Source organism: Rhinatrema bivittatum, chromosome 6, assembly GCF_901001135.1.
Source record: "Rhinatrema bivittatum chromosome 6, aRhiBiv1.1, whole genome shotgun sequence".
NCBI classification, from domain to species: Eukaryota; Metazoa; Chordata; class Amphibia; order Gymnophiona; family Rhinatrematidae; genus Rhinatrema; species Rhinatrema bivittatum.
This window is the reverse complement of record NC_042620.1, coordinates 72,212,731-72,233,242: the sequence shown is the minus strand read 5'-3', so window position 1 is coordinate 72,233,242 and position 20,512 is coordinate 72,212,731. Positions and strand designations below refer to the sequence as shown.

Below are 20,512 nucleotides of genomic sequence, written 5' to 3'. Positions count from 1 at the left end.
GACAGAAGCTGCAGTGGAAGTACCAAGAGCAGTATGTGCTTACCTCACTCCCTGCAGGAGTTTTTAATGTCGGGGGGGGGGGGGGGGGGGCCCAAGGCAATGGGACTGTGGATGGGTGGGAGAGTACCAGGGGATGGAAGACTGTAATATTTATACTAAACCAGGGAAGTGGGTGGGGGCCTGATGGGTTAAGGTTTTAAGATATCCGGCTGCATGCAGCCAGGTAACTTTAGGCATGTATATTCAGGGGGCCATTTATCCACTGAATATTCAGGAAAAGTTATCCGGCTAACTTTAGCTGGATAATTTGTTCACTCACTGGCTTACTGAATACGGACTTCAAGATGTCCATAACAGACCATCACCAAGCTTGATATACATATTTGGGACACGTCCATTATAACTCCAGCTAGGATACCGTGCAAAGATTTTACCTAGAGATTTTTGCTCATGGAAGGTAAGGCTTTAAGACTTTTTACTGGCAAACTAAAACTCAGCTCCTTATGGCTTTCACAGTGATAAAATCGGCAGATGTCACAAAAATATTCAAAGTGGTGAAAATACAAGCAGACTGTGAGGAACCTTGTGCAGAAGGACCTTGCCAGACTGGGGAACTGGGGTTTAAATGCCAGATGAAATCTAATGTGGACAAGTGCAAGGTGATGTACATAGGGTACTTTTGAATACTGAGCTCCATATAGGGAGTCACCATCCAGGTAAAGGATCTTGGAGTCACTGTGGAAATTCTCAGCTCAATCTGTGGTGCTCAAAAAGGCAAATATGTTAGGAATAATTTGGAAAGTAATGGACCATAACATCATCACTATGATAATGCCTCTGTATAGCTCTATGGTGCTACCACATCTTGAATAGTGTGTGCAGTTCTGGTTGCTCCATCTCAAGAAAGATATAGCAGAACTAGAAATGTTACAGAGAAGGGCAATATAAATGATAAATGAGATGGAAGAAAGGCTAAACAGGTTAGGACTCTGAAGCTTGGCAAAGCGACCATTTACAGAGGATATGATAGAGGTTTATAAAATCATGAGCAGGGAGGAACAGGTAAATATGGAATGGTTATTTACTCTTTCAAACAGTACTATGACTAGGGACACTCCTTGAAAATGGCAGATAACAGTGGAATTTGTTCTCAGAGGATGTGGTCAAGTAATATAGAACAGATGAGTTTACAAAGAGGTTTGAGTCTGTCTCTATTTTTCTTTCTTCTCTCTTCTAGGGGGAGTTGTTTGTATACAGCAAAACATATAATGATCTCTGTATAGTATAACAAAATTAATGTGTTGGAATCTATGTATTCTTGTTATGTGGTGGCTTTAATAAAAATGTAATTTAAGAAAATAAAGGGGTTTGGACAAATTTCAGGAGAAAAGGTCCATAAGCAATTATTAGCTAGGAGGACTTGGAGAAACCCCACTGCTTATCCCTGGGAGTGAGTAACAACAGATCTACTTGACCACTGTTGGAAACAGGATGCTGCGCTTAAACAGACTTTAGTCTGACCCAGCATGGCATGTCTTATGTTCTTAAATTCAATTTAATTGTCTCCCTTGATTATTTTTTATCCCTTTCTAAACACATTATGCCTCCTTATCCTTTCACTTTACAACTCTACAGCTTTGAAAACAAATTATGATGCTGTAAGCCAATCTAAATTTCACTTGAATATTCAAGCAACATCCTTAACTAATTTTGTACACACAATATGATGCTCTAGAAAGTTTGTCAAACATGTATTAAGTTAGTCCAATAAACAGTATCAATTTCAACTATTCATCGACCTTTACTTATTAACACAGCAGCTACACTACTTCATCAAATCTCAATTTGCTTCCAAACATTCTTGGAGAAATGTCTTAACAAGAGTAATAATACCTATAAGGCATTTTGAGGCTAATTTTCAAACCATTTACCCAGGTAAATTAGATGTTTAAAAACAGCTCTCCTTCAACAGATAAGTGTGCATGGGGTTCCAGATAATGTATACTTTTAGCTGGATTGAAGGGATTGGGAGAGGTCAGGAACAGAAAATAATATGCAGAGATTGTATTTTCAAATCTACATGCATTTTCCAGTGACATTTTAATCCACACAAAAAGCGAGTGCAAAACATGTGGTAATTTTCAAAGGGAATGTAGGTGTGTACGTTCCTTTTGAAAATTACACGTAAGGTCCACAAGAACTCTGCAGTTTGCAACTTGACCCCTGTCCATCTTCTTTGTCAATTAATAGCCATTTACTGTTGGGTGTTGTTAAACATTCCCTAACAATACATAAACACAACCTGTATGTATAACATAAGTGGCTGCCAAGAAATTACTGAAAGCGTAATACAATTTTAATTTGTGCTTACCTGATATGCCATTCTTGCTGGTGTTTAATAAAGCTACAGATGTGGCAGAAATTCTTTTACTATTCACAGTCTGCCCTGGTTTCCTTGAGGTACATTCTTCATTATCACTGTCCTGTACATTTAGAAACCTTGGCTGGAAACACTGTAACCGACACGATCTGATATTGCTAAGTACTTCAGAAAGGGACAGTCTATTTTCACAATGTTTATTGGAAGCATTGGTCCATGAGAAATTGGGGGGAGAGTCTACAGTTTGGGAAGAGCTTGAAAGACTATTTAGCATTTCAGGATCCAGCTGCTTCAGGACAGGGTCGTGTTCAGTGGATATGCGGTCCATTATAACCCTGGAAAAGAAACATTGAAACAAACTGGTTTTTGATCTTTACTTATAAAAAGTAAAATTACAGGAAAAAAAATGCATCAATGTAAATATTACTGCATTTTAGTATATCTATATGCAGTAAACTATTAGGCTTTTTACTTAAAAAAACCAAACATTTACTACCTCTATTAAAAATAATTCATCATGTTATAGATCATACATATGTTATGTTTACACAAATCCAGATATTAAATTAGCATTTACAACAATAACCAGGTACCTTCCGCCTCGACCAACTCGCCTCCTGGCAAACCCAATACACCTGCGTGGAACTGTAAGGGTTGTAAGGCAATGCCTGTATCGTAACTTTGCCAGTCCTGCCAAATCTGAATTCTCATATGGATACGTAGTTTGGTCCAACCGAGGCTGCAGGGAATTAGAAAAATTACATTGATTTTATATTTAGATATTCCATGCAGAGTGGAGAAAAACACTGCAAAAGTATTTGTTAAAAGAAGGTAAAAAGAAAAAAAAATATTTGACAACAGACCAGCAATAAAACTAACATCAAAACTATGATGACATACTTGACCACAAAATTGCATTCCTGCAAAACATTTTAGGCATCTATCAAGTTTTTATTTTTTTATACTGCATTCTAAGATATAAAAATACGCATGATAGCCAATGAACAACACATGTGTAGTTTACATTTGTCAAATACTACAGAACAAAAAAACTGAATAAAAAGTTGCTGTTGAAAGAAGTGCACCAGCCAACAAAAGCAGGTATATATTTGTTTTTCAAGTAGAACCTATCTCTATCACATGCAGATCAGAAGGTGTATTCAGTAAAATGTATTTTTACCTGGAAGTTAAGCAGTTCTGTTGGTATAACTGTAGTATCTAATACAAAACTATATTTGTAGGATACAAACTCCTAAAACTTATTGCATAGATATCTCCAGTTTAGAAGCCACATGTGTGTGTGCAATAAAAACATATTAAACCACTTTTTAATATATATGAATCACATTTACAAGAAAATTCAATATCACCATTATTCCTAATGTATTTTGCTTTTCTATGCTCAATATACTTCCCTATAATGGTAGGAGCAATGCCTCATTTCGAAGACTTAGTCAGCAGTCCATTGCTCCAATGACTGCCCATACATAATGAAATATACAATTGGTCACCTAGCTGAAGAGCAGTTTGTAAATGCACCCTGAAAATCTCAATATACCCTAACTAATGACAACTGCAACACTAAAGAAGCTACAGGAAGTCAATATATGCAGTGAGTTTGTATAGCATGACAACCTCTGATCACTACAGACCAAGTATTAAAAAGCAGTCAGTTTATCATTACAAAAAAAACATGAAACACTCAGCAATTAAAATGTAACTCCTTAACCTGGGCAAGACAACTAAAAAGAAGCAAGCATCTTGGGGAGCATGCTTTAAGAGAAGTGAGTCACCTCAAAGGTAAATAAAACTATGCAGAATCACAATTAATTAAATCTACAGTGTTAAAAATATGTACAGTAAGTGGTGAAAAGACAAATTGGATTGAGCTGAAAAAAAGAAACCATGGATCTGTAAAGATTTTTATAAGGTGGTTTCACATTTGTATTCTGTGATGTGATGGAATAAAGCTCAGACTTGGGGCCTCATTCGAACATTACATATCATGTCTTTATTCACCAGAGAAGGCAGAGTTCACCTTTTCCAGCAAATAAACATTATCCTTAAACATCCTCAAATCCAACAAAATAAAATTACCTTTCGCCCCCAATTCAACATTGAACTCCTCCAAGAAACCCTCCAAGTCGAACTTAATAATATTAATTTATCAAATTTTGATGAAGCCATAACATCTTGGTTAATGATCACCAAAACAATAGCTGATAACATAAATCCAATCATATCCAAATCAATAAAACCTTCAAGGCACAACAATCCATGGTATAATGATTCCATTAGAACATCTAAACGAATACTCAGAAAAAAAGAAAGAGAATGGAGATGAAACAAAAACTCAGTCACTCTAAATAGATATCGAACTCACCTAGCACAATATAAATATTCCATCAATAATGCAAAAAAAGAATATTTCTCAAAAAAAAATTAATAAATTTCATCATAATCCCAGGATGCTCTTTTCAATAGTTCAATACCTCACAAAGACTACTCATAAATCTATTTGTACTTCCTACAGTAGTGATGAGTTTGCTGATTTCTTTAATAAAATTTTAAACCTTATTCAATCCAACTTCATCAATAACACCCAATCTATATGTCTGAACACAAAAGTAAAATCAACATGGACCCATTTTGACACCTCCTCCACCATCCAGATTCAGTCTATCATCAAGAAAATGAATCCTGCCAACCACCCTCTGGATAGCGTACACATTACAAGCCTCAAGTCAATTGAACCTATTATAACAAATTTAATCACCAAGATCGTCAATCTATCACTTACTGAAGGAAATTATCCTAATTGTCTCAAATCTGCAATTATTAAACCCATATTAAAAAAGAATAACCTCAATCCAAATAACCTATCAAATTATCGCCCTATTTCTAATCTACCCTTTATTGCCAAAATCATAGAAAAAGTTGTTCACTCTCAACTTGATGATTACCTGGAAACTAACAAACTAACAACCTCCAATATGGTTTCAGAAAAAACCTAAATACTGAGGCTCTCCTTCTCTCTCTAAATGATACTATTTTAAGAGGATTCGATAATGGAAAGCAATATCTACTAGTACTCCTTGACCTCTCTGCAGCTTTTGACACAGTTAATCATCAAATTCTTCTAGAATGACTATCTGAAATTGGTTTAGCTGAGACTACATTACAATGGTTTTCATCTTATCTCTCCAACAGAACTTATCAAGTTTCATTTAATAACAACATCTCTAAAAAAAATTATTCTCAATACTAGAGCTCCTCAAGGTTCAGCGTTATCTGCGACTTTATTTAACATATACCTCTTACCAGTTTGCCAACTATTAAATGATCTGCAAATCACCCACTATCTTTATGCTGATGACATACAACTTTTAATTCCCATAAAAAACTCCATCGATGATAAAGCAAAATTGCTTACCTTGTAATAGGTGTTATCCCAGGACAGCAGGATGTAGTCCTCACATATGGGTGACATCATTCACGGAGCCCTTAAGCGGGAAAAAACTTCTGGCAAGTTTCTAGAAGCTTTTGGTTTGGCTGCCTGAGGCTACTGAGCATGCCCGGCATGCCATGATATTCCCTGCCACAGGGGTCTCACTCCAGTCTTGTATGTAGCAATAAGCGTTAGCAAAATAAAATAATAAAGTCTGATGCCCAACTCCGTGGGGTGGCGGGTGGGTTCCGTGAGGACTACATCCTGCTGTCCTGGGATAACACCTATTACAAGGTAAGCAATTTTGCTTTATCCCAGGACAAGCAGGATGCTAGTCCTCACATATGGGTGATTAGCAAGCTAGAGGCTGAGTCATTGTCCATGCAGGTAACCGGAATGCTTTGTTGAAGAAATGAGTCAGCCGAAGAATATATCAGGATGGATGTAGAAGGAGTTGGGATTAAACTGGAAACAAGTTCTTTAAGACAGATTGTCCATAGGCTGAATCCTGTCTTCCTTCCTTATCCAAACAGTAATGAGCTGCAAAGGTGTGAAGAGAACTCCATGTTGCTGCTTTACAAATGTCAATAATTGGCACTGAACGAAAATGTGCTACTGAAGTTGACATGGCTCTTACTGAATGTGCCTTTACTCGCCCTTGGAGAGGAAGGCCTGCTTTTTCGTAGCAGAATTGTATGCAATCTGCTAACCAATTGGATAGAGTATGTTTTCCCACTGCTTTACCTGGCTTATTTGGATCATAAGAGACAAAAAGCTGATTGGATTTTCTAAGGGATGTAGTGCGATTCAAATAAAAAGACAATGCACGTTTACAGTCCAAAGTGTGTAAAGCTCTTTCCCCTTGGTGAGAGTGAGACCTTGGAAAGAATGTGGGTAGAACTATCGTTTGATTTAAGTGGAATTCCGTAACTACCTTAGGAAGGAATTTTGGATGTGTTCGGAGAACCACTCTGTCATGGAGAAACTTTGTGTAAGGTTCGTATGTGACAAGTGCTTGTAACTCACTAACCCTCCTAGCTGATGTGATGGCTACGAGGAAAATAGTTTTCCATGTGAGAAATTTAAGGTCACAGGAATCTATGGGTTCGAAAGGAGTATGCATTAACCTTGTTAAAACCAGATTCAGGTCCCATTGTGCAGCTGGAGGCCGAATTGGTGGCTTAAAGTGAGTGAGACCTCTCATGAATCTAGTGACGAGAGGTTGTGTGGATATAGGTGCATCTCCTATCTTGTTATGATAAGCTGAGATTGCGCTGAGATGTACTCTGATTGATGATGTCTGAAGACCAGAGTCTGAAAGATGGTACAAATAGTCTAAAAGAGAAGTAGTGGGGCAAGTGAAAGTATCAATATGGTTCTGCTTGCACCAAAAAGTGAACCGTTTCCACTTGTAAGAATAATTGCGTCGTGTGGAAGGTTTGCGGGAAGCTATAAGTACCTGAGAAACATTAGTTGAAAGATTAAGGGATTGTAGGATTAAGCTTTCAACATTCATGCTGTCAGGGATAGGGATTGAAGGTTGGGATGGCGCAACCGACCCTGATCCTGAGTAATGAGATTGGGAGCTACTTCCAGGCGAATTGGATCCCTGACTGACAGGTCTAGCAGTGTGGGAAACCATACTTGTCGAGGCCAATACGGGGCTATGAGTATCATGGTCCCCTTGTCCTGTTGTAGCTTCACCAGTGTCTTGGTGATAAGCGGTATTGGAGGATATGCATATAGTAGGCCGGAGTTCCAAGGGCGAGCAAAGGCGTCCTTGGCTGGGTGGTTCTTCTGTTTGTGCAGAGAACAGAAGTTGTGCACCTTGTGGTTCAGATGCGACGCGAAGAGATCTGTTGATGGTTGTCCCCACCGTTGGAAGATCTTGGTCGCAATGGAGGGATTCAGAGACCACTCGTGTGGCTGGAACTGGCGACTGAGTCGGTCTGCTAGGACGTTGTGAATCCCTGCTAGATAAGTGGCCTGCAGGAACATTGAGTGGTCTAGGGCCCAGTCCCAAATTTGTGCTGCTTCCTGACAGAGGAGATACGAACCCGTACCTCCCTGTTTGTTGATGTACCACATGGCTACTGTATTGTCCGTTTGGATTAGCACAGTCTTGTGTGAAAGGTAGTCCTTGAACGCATGCAGCGCATAACGTATAGCTCGAAGTTCTAGAAAATTGATTTGATATGTGGCTTCGAGTTTTGTCCAAGTCCCTTGAGTTTGAAGAGTGTGTAGATGAGCTCCCCATCCCAAGGTGGATGCATCTGTAGTTAATGTTATCTGAGGGATCGGTTTTTGGAAGGGTAGGCCCTTGCATAAATTGTCCTTGATTATCCACCATTGTAGCGAGGCTCGAAGTTGGTGGGTTACCTTGACTTGATAATATAGCGGTTGAATGGCTTGGATCCATTGTGATCGTAGAGTCCATTGGGTGAGTCTCATGGCAAGTCGTGCCATAGGAGTGACGTGAACCGTGGAAGCCATGTGGCCTAGCAGGATTAGAAACTGATGAGCTGTCACTTGTGGTTGAATTGATATATAGTACGCCGGTTGGGACAGCGTGTGCGCACGGTCCTTTGGAAGAAAAGTGTGTGCTAGGTTTGTGTTTAATTCTGCACCTATATATTGGAGTAAATGAGACGGGTGCAGGTGGGATTTTTGATAATTGATGAGGAATCCCAACTTGTGTAGTAACTGTATTGTGCAATGAAGAGAAGTTACTGCTCCTTGTTGTGACTGACTTTATATGAGCCAATCGTCGAGATAAGGGAACACATGAACACCTTGTTTGTGCAAATGTCCCGCCACCACAGCTAGGCATTTGGTGAATACTCGTGGAGCTGAGGCTAGGCCGAACGGCAAGACTCTGTATTGGAAATGGTGATTTCCCACCTTGAATCTGAGGTATTTGCGATGAGGTGGGAAGATTGGAACGTGAGTGTATGCGTCTTGAAGATCCAGAGAACAAAGCCAATCTCCTTGTTGTATGAGTGGAAGCATGGTTCCTAATGATACCATCCTGAATTTTTCTTTTCTGATAAATTTGTTGAGATTTCTGAGATCTAGAATGGGACGTAGGCCTCCGGTTTTCTTTGGAATGAGGAAATACCGGGAATAGAATCCTCTTCCCTTCTGATTGTGTGGTACATGTTCCACAGCTCTTGCTGTCAGAAGAGCAGATAATTCTTCTTGTAATTGAGGAATGTTGTCTAGATAGGAGTTTATTGGTGGTAACTCCTGAGGGGGAGATGTGAAGTCTAGTTGGTAACCTTGACGAACTATTGATAAGACCCACTGATCTGTTGTAATGTTTTCCCATTGCGTGTAAAATTGGGAAATTCTTCCCCCAACTGGTAACTGTGGATGAGGGTTTAGTAGTTGGCAGTGTTCTCTGGAACGGTTTTCAAAAACCAGAGGTTGAAGTTGTTTGAGGTGGTGGCTGAGGCCGTGCGGCTCGTTGCTGTCGCTGTTGAGGACGCTGTTGGGTTCTCGCAGGCCGTGGTCTAGTGTTCTGTGGATAATATCTCCTTGGCCTGTAGAATGGACGCTTTGTGTCCCTACGGGGCGGCCTTCGTGGAGGATGAGATGATGTATCATGTGACAAAGTGGAGAGCTGTTTCAAAGTTTCAGAGTGATCTCTAAGTTGTGCCACAGCGTCTTGCACTTTTGTGCCGAACAAATTGTCACCCTGACACGGCAAGTCCACCAATTTGTCCTGAACTTCTGGACGCAAGTCCGAAGCTTTTAGCCAGGCCCATCTTCTTGCAGATATTCCAGATGCTGCAGTCCTAGCAGAGGTCTCAAAGGCGTCATATGCTGCTCGAACCTCATGCTTTCCAGCATCTAGGCCCTTTTGGACGATCTGTTGAGCTGCCTCTTGTTGTGACTGAGGCAGGGAGGGTATGAAGTCCTCTATCTGCTTCCATAAATTTCGTTGGTGCTGCGTCATATATAGTTGATAAGCAGCAATTCTGGAATTGAGCATAGCCCCTTGATAAATCTTTCTGCCGATGAGGTCTAGAAACCTGTTATCCTTTCCAGGGGGAATAGAGGCATGCGTTCTGGATCTACGTGACTTCTTTTGGGCAGATTCCACCACTAGGGAATTGTGAGGAAGCTGAGTTCTTTCAAATCCTGGTGCAGTTTGGACCAGATAGGTAGAGTCCACTCTTCTGTTGACTCCAGGGGTTGTGCAAGGGTGTTCCCAGATTCTTTGCTGGAGCTGCAGCAACACCTCATGTACTGGAATAGCCATATTATGTTTTGGGGGATCTACGAATTGTAGGATTTCCAGTGTTTGTTGTCTTTCGTCCTTTTCAGTTTGGAGTTGAAAAGGAATAGATTCTGACATCTCTTGGATGAACGCCGAGAATGATAAGTCCTCTGGAGGGGACTGTTTCTTTGCTTGAGGAGGAGTATGTTCAGATAGGAAATCCTCCGAAGAATGGTCAGAGTGTGTATCTGACCATGTATCTGATATGGGCTGGTACTTATGAGAAGTTTGTACTCTAGATGGGGACATCCCAGATGTGCCCTGCAAGGGATCTTGATGGTCAGGTGAAGTGTCACTTACTTCCATTTCTCTCTCTATTTCTTCCTCTTCCTCAGGCCCAACAGGCAGGGATGCCAAAAGATCTTGGTATCGCTTCGTGAGGATTGCATGTAATTTCCTTTCAGAAGAGATGTCAGGGACAGGTTTGGAAGTGTGTTTAAACTTCCCTGGTGCCTTTTTTGAGGAAGAAATTAGGCCGTGTACAGGAGGTTCAGTTGAAGCTATTGTATAGTGAGGTGTTACTGTGGAAGTAACTGGTATGGAGATGGGAATCAGTGAAGAAATAGGCCTGGGAATCCATGAGGATGCAGAGGTCATCGATGCCATCGATGGCTGCAGCTGGATCGACGATGAGGCCAGTGATATCGAATCGGTAGCCCGTGTCGTATCTGAGCAGGTCGGGAACGTTGCCGGTACAGATAGTGTTGTTAAAACATCCGTTGATATCGGCATCGTCATCGAGGTCGATGGTTGTAGAGCCATGGAGATGGATGGTGGCATCGACATCGAAATCGATGGCGTCATCGACTCTGTAGTCGGCATCGACTGGTCCTTCGGCATCGGCTCGATGGCCGGCATCGACTGTAAAGTCAGCATCGACCCGGTGGTCGGCATCGACACTGAGGTCGGCATCGGCGATGACGCCAGCATATTCTCTTTGAAGGCATCCGTAACTATTTGCTTGATTAAAGCCGTTAAGTCAGATACGGATGTCGATGGCAGCGATTCTGTAACGCTGGTGCTGGTCGATGACTTTTTTCGGCGTTTAGGCACCGGTTCCTCTGGCGGTGGAAGTGGAGGAATTAAATGATGTCTACGGTGCTTATGCGGCGGACGAATGTCAGACGCCGATTTTGTCGACGATGTGGATGGGGTTGGCGAGGAGGCGTCCCCCGATCCTTCGGTGAGGCGTTTGGTTATCACGTCCCCCGATCTTATCAATAACTTTTTTGTTACGCCGGCCGGCGAGGATTTAGAGGAAGTTATCGGTGATGGCGGTGTTTGAATTTGAAATATTTGGGCCATCTTTTCGTATCTGAGTTTCCTACCTTTCGCCGTCATTTCTTGGCACTGGGTACAGGCCGCGATGTTATGGTCCTTTCCCAGGCAGCGAACGCACTCGACGTGCGGGTCTGTAATTGACATAGTCCGGTTGCAGGCCGGACATTTTTTGAACCCTGAAGTTCTGTCGGTCGACATCCGTCGATCGATCGGTGTTTCTTTTTGAAGAAAAATTATGGTGTTTGTCACCAGCCGGTGACAAACCGAATGAGACCCGGTAGGGTGAAAAAAGTTGTAAAAAACTTGTAACGTTGTGAGGTAATCACAGGCTCCTAAGAAGAACGCGATGCAGTCAGCAGCGCGGAAAAAAGAAGACTGGAGTGAGACCCCTGTGGCAGGGAATATCATGGCATGCCGGGCATGCTCAGTAGCCTCAGGCAGCCAAACCAAAAGCTTCTAGAAACTTGCCAGAAGTTTTTTCCCGCTTAAGGGCTCCGTGAATGACGTCACCCATATGTGAGGACTAGCATCCTGCTTGTCCTGGGATAAAGACACGTCTTTATTACTTGAATCAATCAAGCAACTCCTTACAAAATTAAAACTCATAATCAACATTGATAAAACCGAAATACTTATAATGAACAAAAAACCCATTGTATTACCACCACCATTATTCATAACTAACAATCAAATTAAGCCAATATCCCCTGTCAATCACGCCAGAAACCTTGGAGTAATAATTGACAATAACCTATCTTATAATAACTACATTACCACCAAAATCAAAGAAGGTTATCACAAACTCCTAATTCTACGGCGAATAAAACCTTTTCTAAATTTAGTAGATTTCAGAACAGTTTTACAACTAATTATCTTCTCAACCATTGACTACTGTAATTCCCTTATGATTGGCCTTCCATATATCAACGTCAAGCTTTTACAGATTCTTCAAAACTCTGCAGCAAGAATTTTAACTGGAAAAAAAAAAGAATGATCACATTGCCCCTATATTATCTTCACTACACTGGCTCCCAATTAAATTACAAATTGATTATAATATTTTAATAATTATACACAAATTAATTCATTCCAATCACCACAAACAAACTTAAAAATCACGCTACAGAACAACAGGAATCTTCGATCAAATAACACTTCTCGTCTAATTATTCCACCCATCAAAGATGCTCATCTTTCAACAACAAGAAATAGAGCTTTCTCCATTGCCTGTCCTAAAAAATGGAACTCCTTACCACCTTATTTAAGAACTCAAACTAATATCAAAACTTTCAAGAAGGATCTAAAGACTTTTCTTTTTCATAAAGTCCACGTTAGCGATTATTTATTTCAACAATCTAATTTTAACCAAGACTACCAACCATACTCATGCAAAAGAGATAATGAAATATCGTCTGGCAACGACCATTATAATAGCAATATGAACTTATAATTAACAACACTAGAAGACCATCCTGAAGATGTTTAAATACCAATACTGTTACCATAATCCTTTTCCCTTCTTTTGCTTATGCTCCCTTTTTCTCCACCAACCTCTCCCCGATCCCTTTTTATTTTCCACTTTTAATTTATGCATCAATGTTTTTAATGGTTTATTCTCTGTTTGACTTTTGTAAACCGTTATGATGGTTGCACCGAATGACGGCATATAAAACTGAATGAATAAATAAATAAATTATGAAGCCATAGAAAAAAAACCTACAGTGCAGCACTTTACATAACTCCGAAAAAAAGTAAGGGAAGAATCCACCTTTGATTTCTAATTTTTTACAATCATACTGGGAAATGCATCAAGCAAGCGGTAGTGCTCTAACACGGATTAAGTAGAGCACTATAGTGGCGATACTGCACAATATATGCAATACTTTGCACGGCCCTGGCACAGGTTCCCTCCCTCATTACAATGACCTGCTTAGCATGCATGAATAAAGCAGAGTTGCTTACCTATAACCGGTGTTCTCCGAGAACAGCAGGATGTTAGTTTTCAGATAAGGAAAAAAAATCCCGAAAAATGCAAGAAAAGCCATGTGAGAGGACTACTATCCTGCTTGTCCTTGGAGATTATAAATGCATGCAAAGCAGGTCATTATTAGCCAATGTCATGTTAATAGCTTATTGCAGCCAACCAAAAAAGTGGTCAGTCACGATAAAACAACACTTCCTGAGGAATCGTTAAATGTGATGTGGGAGCCCTAGAACAATAAGGCGGGTGCTGAGGCTCCTGCATGACATTTAAAGGGTCATACAAAAAAAAAAAAAAAAAAGGACTGCTGTGGCAAAATATAATAGCTGAAAAATGGCACCGACCGGGCCCAAGGCTAGGTGGTGCTCGGGTATCACTGAGGGAGCTTCTTAAAGTTTAGAAGTCTGGGGTGAGGGTTTCTCCTGAGCCCAATATAATTTTATACATTTGGGGCCGGATTTTCAAAAGGCCCAGCGGCGCACGTAAAGCCTCGGGACGTGCGTAAGTCCCGGGGCTTTACAAAAGGGGCGGTCTGGGGGCATGGCCAGAGGCCTCTGCACAGCTGCTGGGCAGAAGTAAGTTTTGAAATAAAAAAAGAAATCATCAAAGGTAGGGGTGAAAGGGCAGGGGAGGTAGGGGATGGGAAGGGAATGTGGGGGTGGGGGGATAAGGAAGTTCCCTCCGAGGCCGCTCCGATGGGGAGGTTCAGTGTCATAGTGGACACTGTGCTTGCATACTATGCTTGCATACTGTGCTTGCTTGCATACTATGCATACTGTGCTTGCATACTATGCATAGTGGACACTGGACATATGCTTTGAATTGTACTTCATTTTGCTAATCATTTTTTGAACTGCATTCCACTGGTTTCTCTGTAAGTTTCAGTTTCAACCTTGTTTCAATGTATCCACCCCTGAGGCGACAGTTCAGTTCTCTGTAAACCGGTGCGATATGTATTCTATACAGGAACATCGGTATATAAAAATTAAAAATAAATAAATAAATAGTGTATGTATCTATATGGATAGGGGAATTGGGAGAGCACTATTTAGTTTGTGAGGGCAGGGTTTGGGGAGGGGGGGGGGGTCCATCACCCCACAGGAAATGTACATTTTTATTTTTTTTTAAACTTTGGGGTGTCAGTGGCTTTGGGTTGAGCTGGGGGTCAGCCCTGACCCTCGTGCAACTCTTGTTACTTTTCTGGGCTATTTTTTCAGCAGCTGGCTCTTTAAGGCAATGGCGATCCCTTAAAGCTGGGGTCAGGAACTCACCTAAAGGGCCTTTAGCCACATTGTTTTGCCCTGTGGTGTTTGGCTGCAATACAAAATAAAGTGCCATAGAGTTGTGATGTTTTTTCAGGGGAGGGACCCCACAATTGCAGCGACATCCCCCCCTCCCCAGCGATAGTGGACCCCTCCCGCAAAAAAAAAAAAAAAAAAAAAAAAAAAAAAAAAGATTGCAGCTTAGTGGCTCTAGCTGTATGTTTTTAAGGTACACACATTTCTCAAAGTACAATGAATTCCGCCTATGAAGGATCCCTCTCAGTGGAGATGTGCGCTAAACAGCTTAAAAAGTATGCAATAATGAAAATGAAAAACTAAAAATCATTCTTACAGCATAATACTGGCAACCCGCTTTTCTTCTAAAAGCATATGGCCCATCAGGATCATTTTCTTCTTCTGTTTCTGATACTGGTGACGGCACCTAATGACAAACAACCCCAACCAAATAAAAAAAAAAGGTTAACAAATATCTGTTTACTAGGTACCATCTCTAGATATTTATCAGATGCATGCTCATGAATCATAATCACCTTGACTACATGCTTGAAAATAAAGATACCTAATGACATTGGCTGATGAACGGTTTACAATATTATAACTGACTTACTAAATTTTTCATTAGTTTGCACAATTTGGGTCTAATCTGAACTTTGAGAAACAGGATGCAAATCCTCTATGGTTATGAAGGGGTGAAAGCAAGGGGTTTATATTATCAGCAAAAAATATATTTATTCAGATGTCAATTTACATAGATGCTGAAGGTAACAACCAGAGACATGAAGCAAAACTGCATACCTGTAACATGTGTTCTTCATAGACATCAAGGCTAATCAGCCCCACAAGTGGATGATGTCATCTGACGACGCAGACGGAAAAGCTCTCTCAGTGCTCAGAAAAAGTGAGGTTTTCTAAGCATGCACAGGGATTGCTGCACAGCTGCCACTATGCGAATCTCCTCAGTCTTTAAAGCAAGCTAATCTTCAACTATCAGGGGAAGAGGGTGGGACTATGTGGCTGATTTGTCCTGTTGTCTACGAAAAACATCTTGTTACAGGTAAGCAACTATGCTTTCTCTTAGACAAGTATGACTGTACTCAGCTACACAAGTGGAGACTCTCAAGCTGAGGGTTTGGTGTCTATGTTTTTGTTATGTTTTATATTGGCAGTGGAACACGCAACCCATACTTTGGCAGAGGCTGGAGAAAGAGTTGACAGAATTAGTTAAATAAGCCTTTAAGGCAGAGGCGTACATTGACATTTATAGTAGGGGATTCAGTCTCACTCCCTCAGTCCTCTCTCCCCTCCCACATGCGCCACCCATCCACCCTCCCCTCCCTCTCCCACTGGTCTTCAGCAGTCTCGTTTCCTCAACCCTCTCCCCCCTAGATTCAAAAGACACATGGAACTCATATGACATTAGGCCTGTTGTAACATGTAATGGGATGGGCTTGGCCCTCAGAAAGCCATGAATAAACAATTACATTATAGTAAACTTTCCATACCAAAAACAGCACTAAATGCCAGCACTCAAACTACAACCTTACCTACGAAAAGGCAACACTGCAAATATTACATCAGGCTCTAAAACACCAATATACCTATTTAGAAAATAAAACAAGCCAGGCTGCCGAAAATACCGATAAAATAAAAAAATACATCTACTTAAAAATATTGTACAAAAGCTTTTAAAACTACATGAGTCCCTTCTTCAGATGTCAGATCAGAGACGTTCCAAAAGGAAACTGAAGAACAGTTCTACACTTAAGTGAATAGTCAACAGGGGCTGAAAGTGTAGAAGAATTGATAGTCCTTACAAGTTCATTGTGTCTTCCTGATATAAAAGGGATCATTTCTATGAGTGTATAAACTCTAGTTTTTCGTCCTTTCTGACACAGCCTTCACGGCGAAACACAGTGTCCATGTCGGGGGACTATTCATATTATGTGATTGGATTACCTTTAAGCCTTGGGAATTTCTTTGTAATAAAGAACTCAATTATTATGAACTTGTAAGGACCATCATTTCTTCCACACTTCCAGCCCCTGCTGACACATCAGAGACATTCACATCTAAAGACAGGTCCTATATTGTCTCAGTTGGATAATACTTACATAGCTCCAATAAAAGCTATCACAGCCTGCCAAGAATACAGTTTACCCCAAGAGTCAAATCTGACATTTCAATACAACACTAACTTCCAGGACTCAACAGCAACAACCTTACCCACAAAAGAGCAACATTGCAAATATTACATCTGGCCCTAAAGACCAATACACCTTCTATTGAAAACAGAACAAGACTGAATGCTATAGACCACTAGAAACTGTAAACAAGCAGAATCCTCACCTTGATTACACATACAGAACACCCAGACCCTTACCAAAAGCAAAATAAGAGACAACCAGTAAAATAAAGAAATATAAAACATCCTAAAAGTAAAACCGTACTAATAAAAAAACAATTTAAAAACTGATCAATAGAATATCCAATAATTAAAACCTCAAAAATGTTTATAAAATTTCCCAAAATACCAATATAATATTTCAAAACAGCAGACATATCAAATAACACCCAATAACTAAACTAATAAGGATTTAAAAAATCTCCCACTCTTCATACCTGGGATATTTCGATTTACAACGACTCAGATTATTGTGGAATGGAGGAAGGAGATATGTACAAACTTTATCCTCCTTCTCTCTCTCTCATACACACACACATAGGCTCTCACTCCCTCACACACATACACCCACACAAAGGCTCTCCTTCACATACAAACACACACACGCATTGGCTCTCACCCACATGCAAAGGCTCTCACCCACACAGGCAGTCACCCACCAACCCAAACACAGTCATCCATCCACACCCACACACTGCCAGTCACACACAGGCTCTCACCCCCCCCCCCCCACACACACACTGGCTCTTACCCAGCCACACACACACATACATATACACAGCCTCTCACCCCCCACCCCCACAGCCTCTCTCACCCATACATACAGAGTACTCATCCACCCACAAACACACACCCAGGTGATCACCCACCACCCAGGTAGTCAACCACAGTTACACAGGCAATCACACAAACATATATCCCCACCCCAACACCCAGGCTCTCCCCCAGCTACCCATCCACAGGCATCCACCCACACAGGCTATCACCCCTCCACACATACATCACCCCCCCACACACACACATACGTATAGGGCCTGGGCCATCGTGTCCTCCTCCTCTCTTCACAGCTGCTAGTGGGATGGGGTCCACTGATGGCCACTGTGTCCGATCTCTCTCTTTAGCCGCCAGCGGCATGGGATCTACTGGCAGCCAAAGTGTCCTGCTCCTCTCTTTGGCTGCCAACGGGATACAGTCCGCTGGTGACCATCGCATCCAATCTCTCTTCAGCCTGCTGAATTGTGGGGTGGGCAGCAGCAAGAGTTATGTTTATTCAAACATCATCTCCTGCTGCCGTGGGGCTGGTCTCGTAGTAACAGCTGTGAGACTGGCCCTGCAGCAGCAGGAGATGACATTTGGATAAACATGACTCCTGCTGGCCATGGAGAGGGGGGGGGGGGGGGTTGTAGCAAGGTATAATGCCATTGATTGGCAGGACTTTGGTTTATCCCTGATGCATAAATTTGGGGTGGCAGTTGACACCCTGTAGTGACGCCTAAGGGTTGGGGATTCACTGAATCCTCCTTGAAGGTCCTGACCATACACCACTGCTTTGAGGACTGCTCAGCCAAAACTACTATCTTGATGTGAAGCATTTTCTAGACAGTAATGGCTAGAAGACAAGTGGCAGTGTTTCAGATTTTTTCTATGGATAAGGAAACTGCTGTAGCTCTAGCCTGACAGGCTTTTATCTTACTTTGAAGTTGTCATGATTGATTATAATAAGAAATACAATAAAAAATCCTTGTGGAAAGAGTTTGCGTTGTAAATGAAAATCCTTGTTTGACCTGCCTGAAGTATAAGGGGTAAAAATAGCGAGTCAAAAATGCGCGGCCAAACGGGGCTGCATTGGCCAGTTTGATAGGAAGCATCTTTGGTTATTCTAAGTTGAAGCTGAGGTTAGTGAAAAATGTGTCCTCTTAACAGATTTGAAGGATTCATTCACAAGATTAGAGATTGGATGAGGGTGTTGGAGATATGTACTTTGTGTGATAGTGTTTACAGATGGCGGTTCCACTGGAACTCTAAGTGTTATTGAGCTTGTCTCATGTGGAGAAGTGCAAATAGTACTCCATGAACTGTTACTGCCATATGGCATTTTCATGAAGAAGTGGGCCAAAACTTTCCTTTATTTGGAAAGGGTTAGGATTATTTTGGTAAGATTGTATACTCTCTGTTGAAGGAGAAATGCTTTTCCCTCTGTGGTATCCAAACAAGCTCCTATGTAGTCTATTGTTTGTTAGTCGCAGATTGAATTTTGGGAAATTGATGATGAATCCTATGAACTGAACGATGTTCACTGTATACAGTGAGTGGAGTGGAGGCTTGCACTTCCTGAAGGGTATTGCTGGATACGAGCCAATCATTCGAGTAGGGGGGAAAAAAAAAAGACATTTTTCTTCCTTACATAAGCTGTAACTAAAGCAAGGCATTTTGTGAACACCATGCATGTCATCAGGAGGCCAAAAGGGAGAACACAATACTGGTATTGCTTGTTGGCTATGGTGAACAGTAGAAATTTCCTGTGAGGCTTGTGGATTGAAATATGCACGTAAGCATCTGAGATCCAGTGTGTTCAGCCAATTATTCATTTCTGAATGAGAGGATGGTTCCTTTTTCTTTCTTTGGGTGTTTGTTGAGATCTCTTTAGTCCAAGATGGACCAGAGAGCACCAGTTTTCTTTGTTTTTTCTGAGCTCTGAGAGAATTATTCCGTCTCAGCACCACTGAATGACATCACCCACTTCTGTGGTTGATTACTTTCTTTCTTGTCCATGTAATAAACAAACTACAATATATGTACAAAGTCATTGCACATTAGTCAGAAATTATGCCATATTTAAAATGGACCTGAATGGTCATACAATTACACATTTCAGTTCTAATATATTAATATAAAGAAGCAAGTGATAAAACTGTGCTGTTCCCTCAAGGAATGTGATTCAGACCCCAAATGTTATTAAGGTATGGGCCTGAGATAAGGATAGTGGAATGGAAACTTAGCTACCACTAGTGTATCCTTTCATCTTTTGGGTTTATTTGTTTTCCCTATTCCTTAAGAGGCAAAATACCTGTCAGAAGAGAAGTCAGTTAAATGATTAAAATAGGCATATTGTAGCAAGTGGAATGCATAATGAAGTTGTGTATTATACCAGCATGTAAAACGTAATGGCAGTGCACCATTTCATGCACCATGATAAAACTTTAACATAAACCCTTCATCTTTTAGCAACCTGCATGCAAATGCTGTAAAATAAAATTATGCCAAAGAGCTGCTTCTGTCAGGAGTATCCTCATGAAAAGGGATTGTTTTCACTTAATCACTCAGGGAAACGAAGACAATTTTAGGAAATGTCTGCTCAATGATTTATATCTGTTATAGATTCCCAGATTGAGCAGTGCTAAGTATCTTAACATCCACAGAAAACGTCTGCATGAATTTCCCAGAGATCTAGCACAGCTGAACCAAAGACTGGCACATACTGTCTCAAGGATTCACAACTCCCTAGTTCAAGGCAGTAAATATGTTTAGTTTTTGAGCTGACCATGTTATGCAAATTAGCCTTGTTCTTAGACTAAATGTTTGTAAATAGAAATGAATATTCATTGTGGATATCCTGAAAACCAGATCTGTTGTGGCCCTTGATGGGAATACGTACTATCCAATATTACTAGATGA

At 41.0% G+C, this 20,512-nt stretch overlaps 1 protein-coding gene across 3 annotated transcripts in view; it reads right to left on the bottom strand.

Moving 5' to 3' along the window:
* EPC2 (enhancer of polycomb homolog 2) overlaps window positions 1–20,512 on the bottom strand; it is a 308,407-nt gene that overhangs the window by 32,083 nt on the left and 255,812 nt on the right. For all 3 annotated transcript variants that reach the window (XM_029605440.1, XM_029605441.1, XM_029605442.1), the window contains 3 exons: window positions 14,987–15,076; window positions 2,974–3,119; window positions 2,372–2,715 (listed from right to left, as the gene is read on the bottom strand). In XM_029605440.1, coding sequence (XP_029461300.1) covers window positions 2,372–2,715; window positions 2,974–3,119; window positions 14,987–15,076 — 580 coding nt within the window. The remainder of the gene's footprint in view (window positions 1–2,371; window positions 2,716–2,973; window positions 3,120–14,986; window positions 15,077–20,512) is intronic.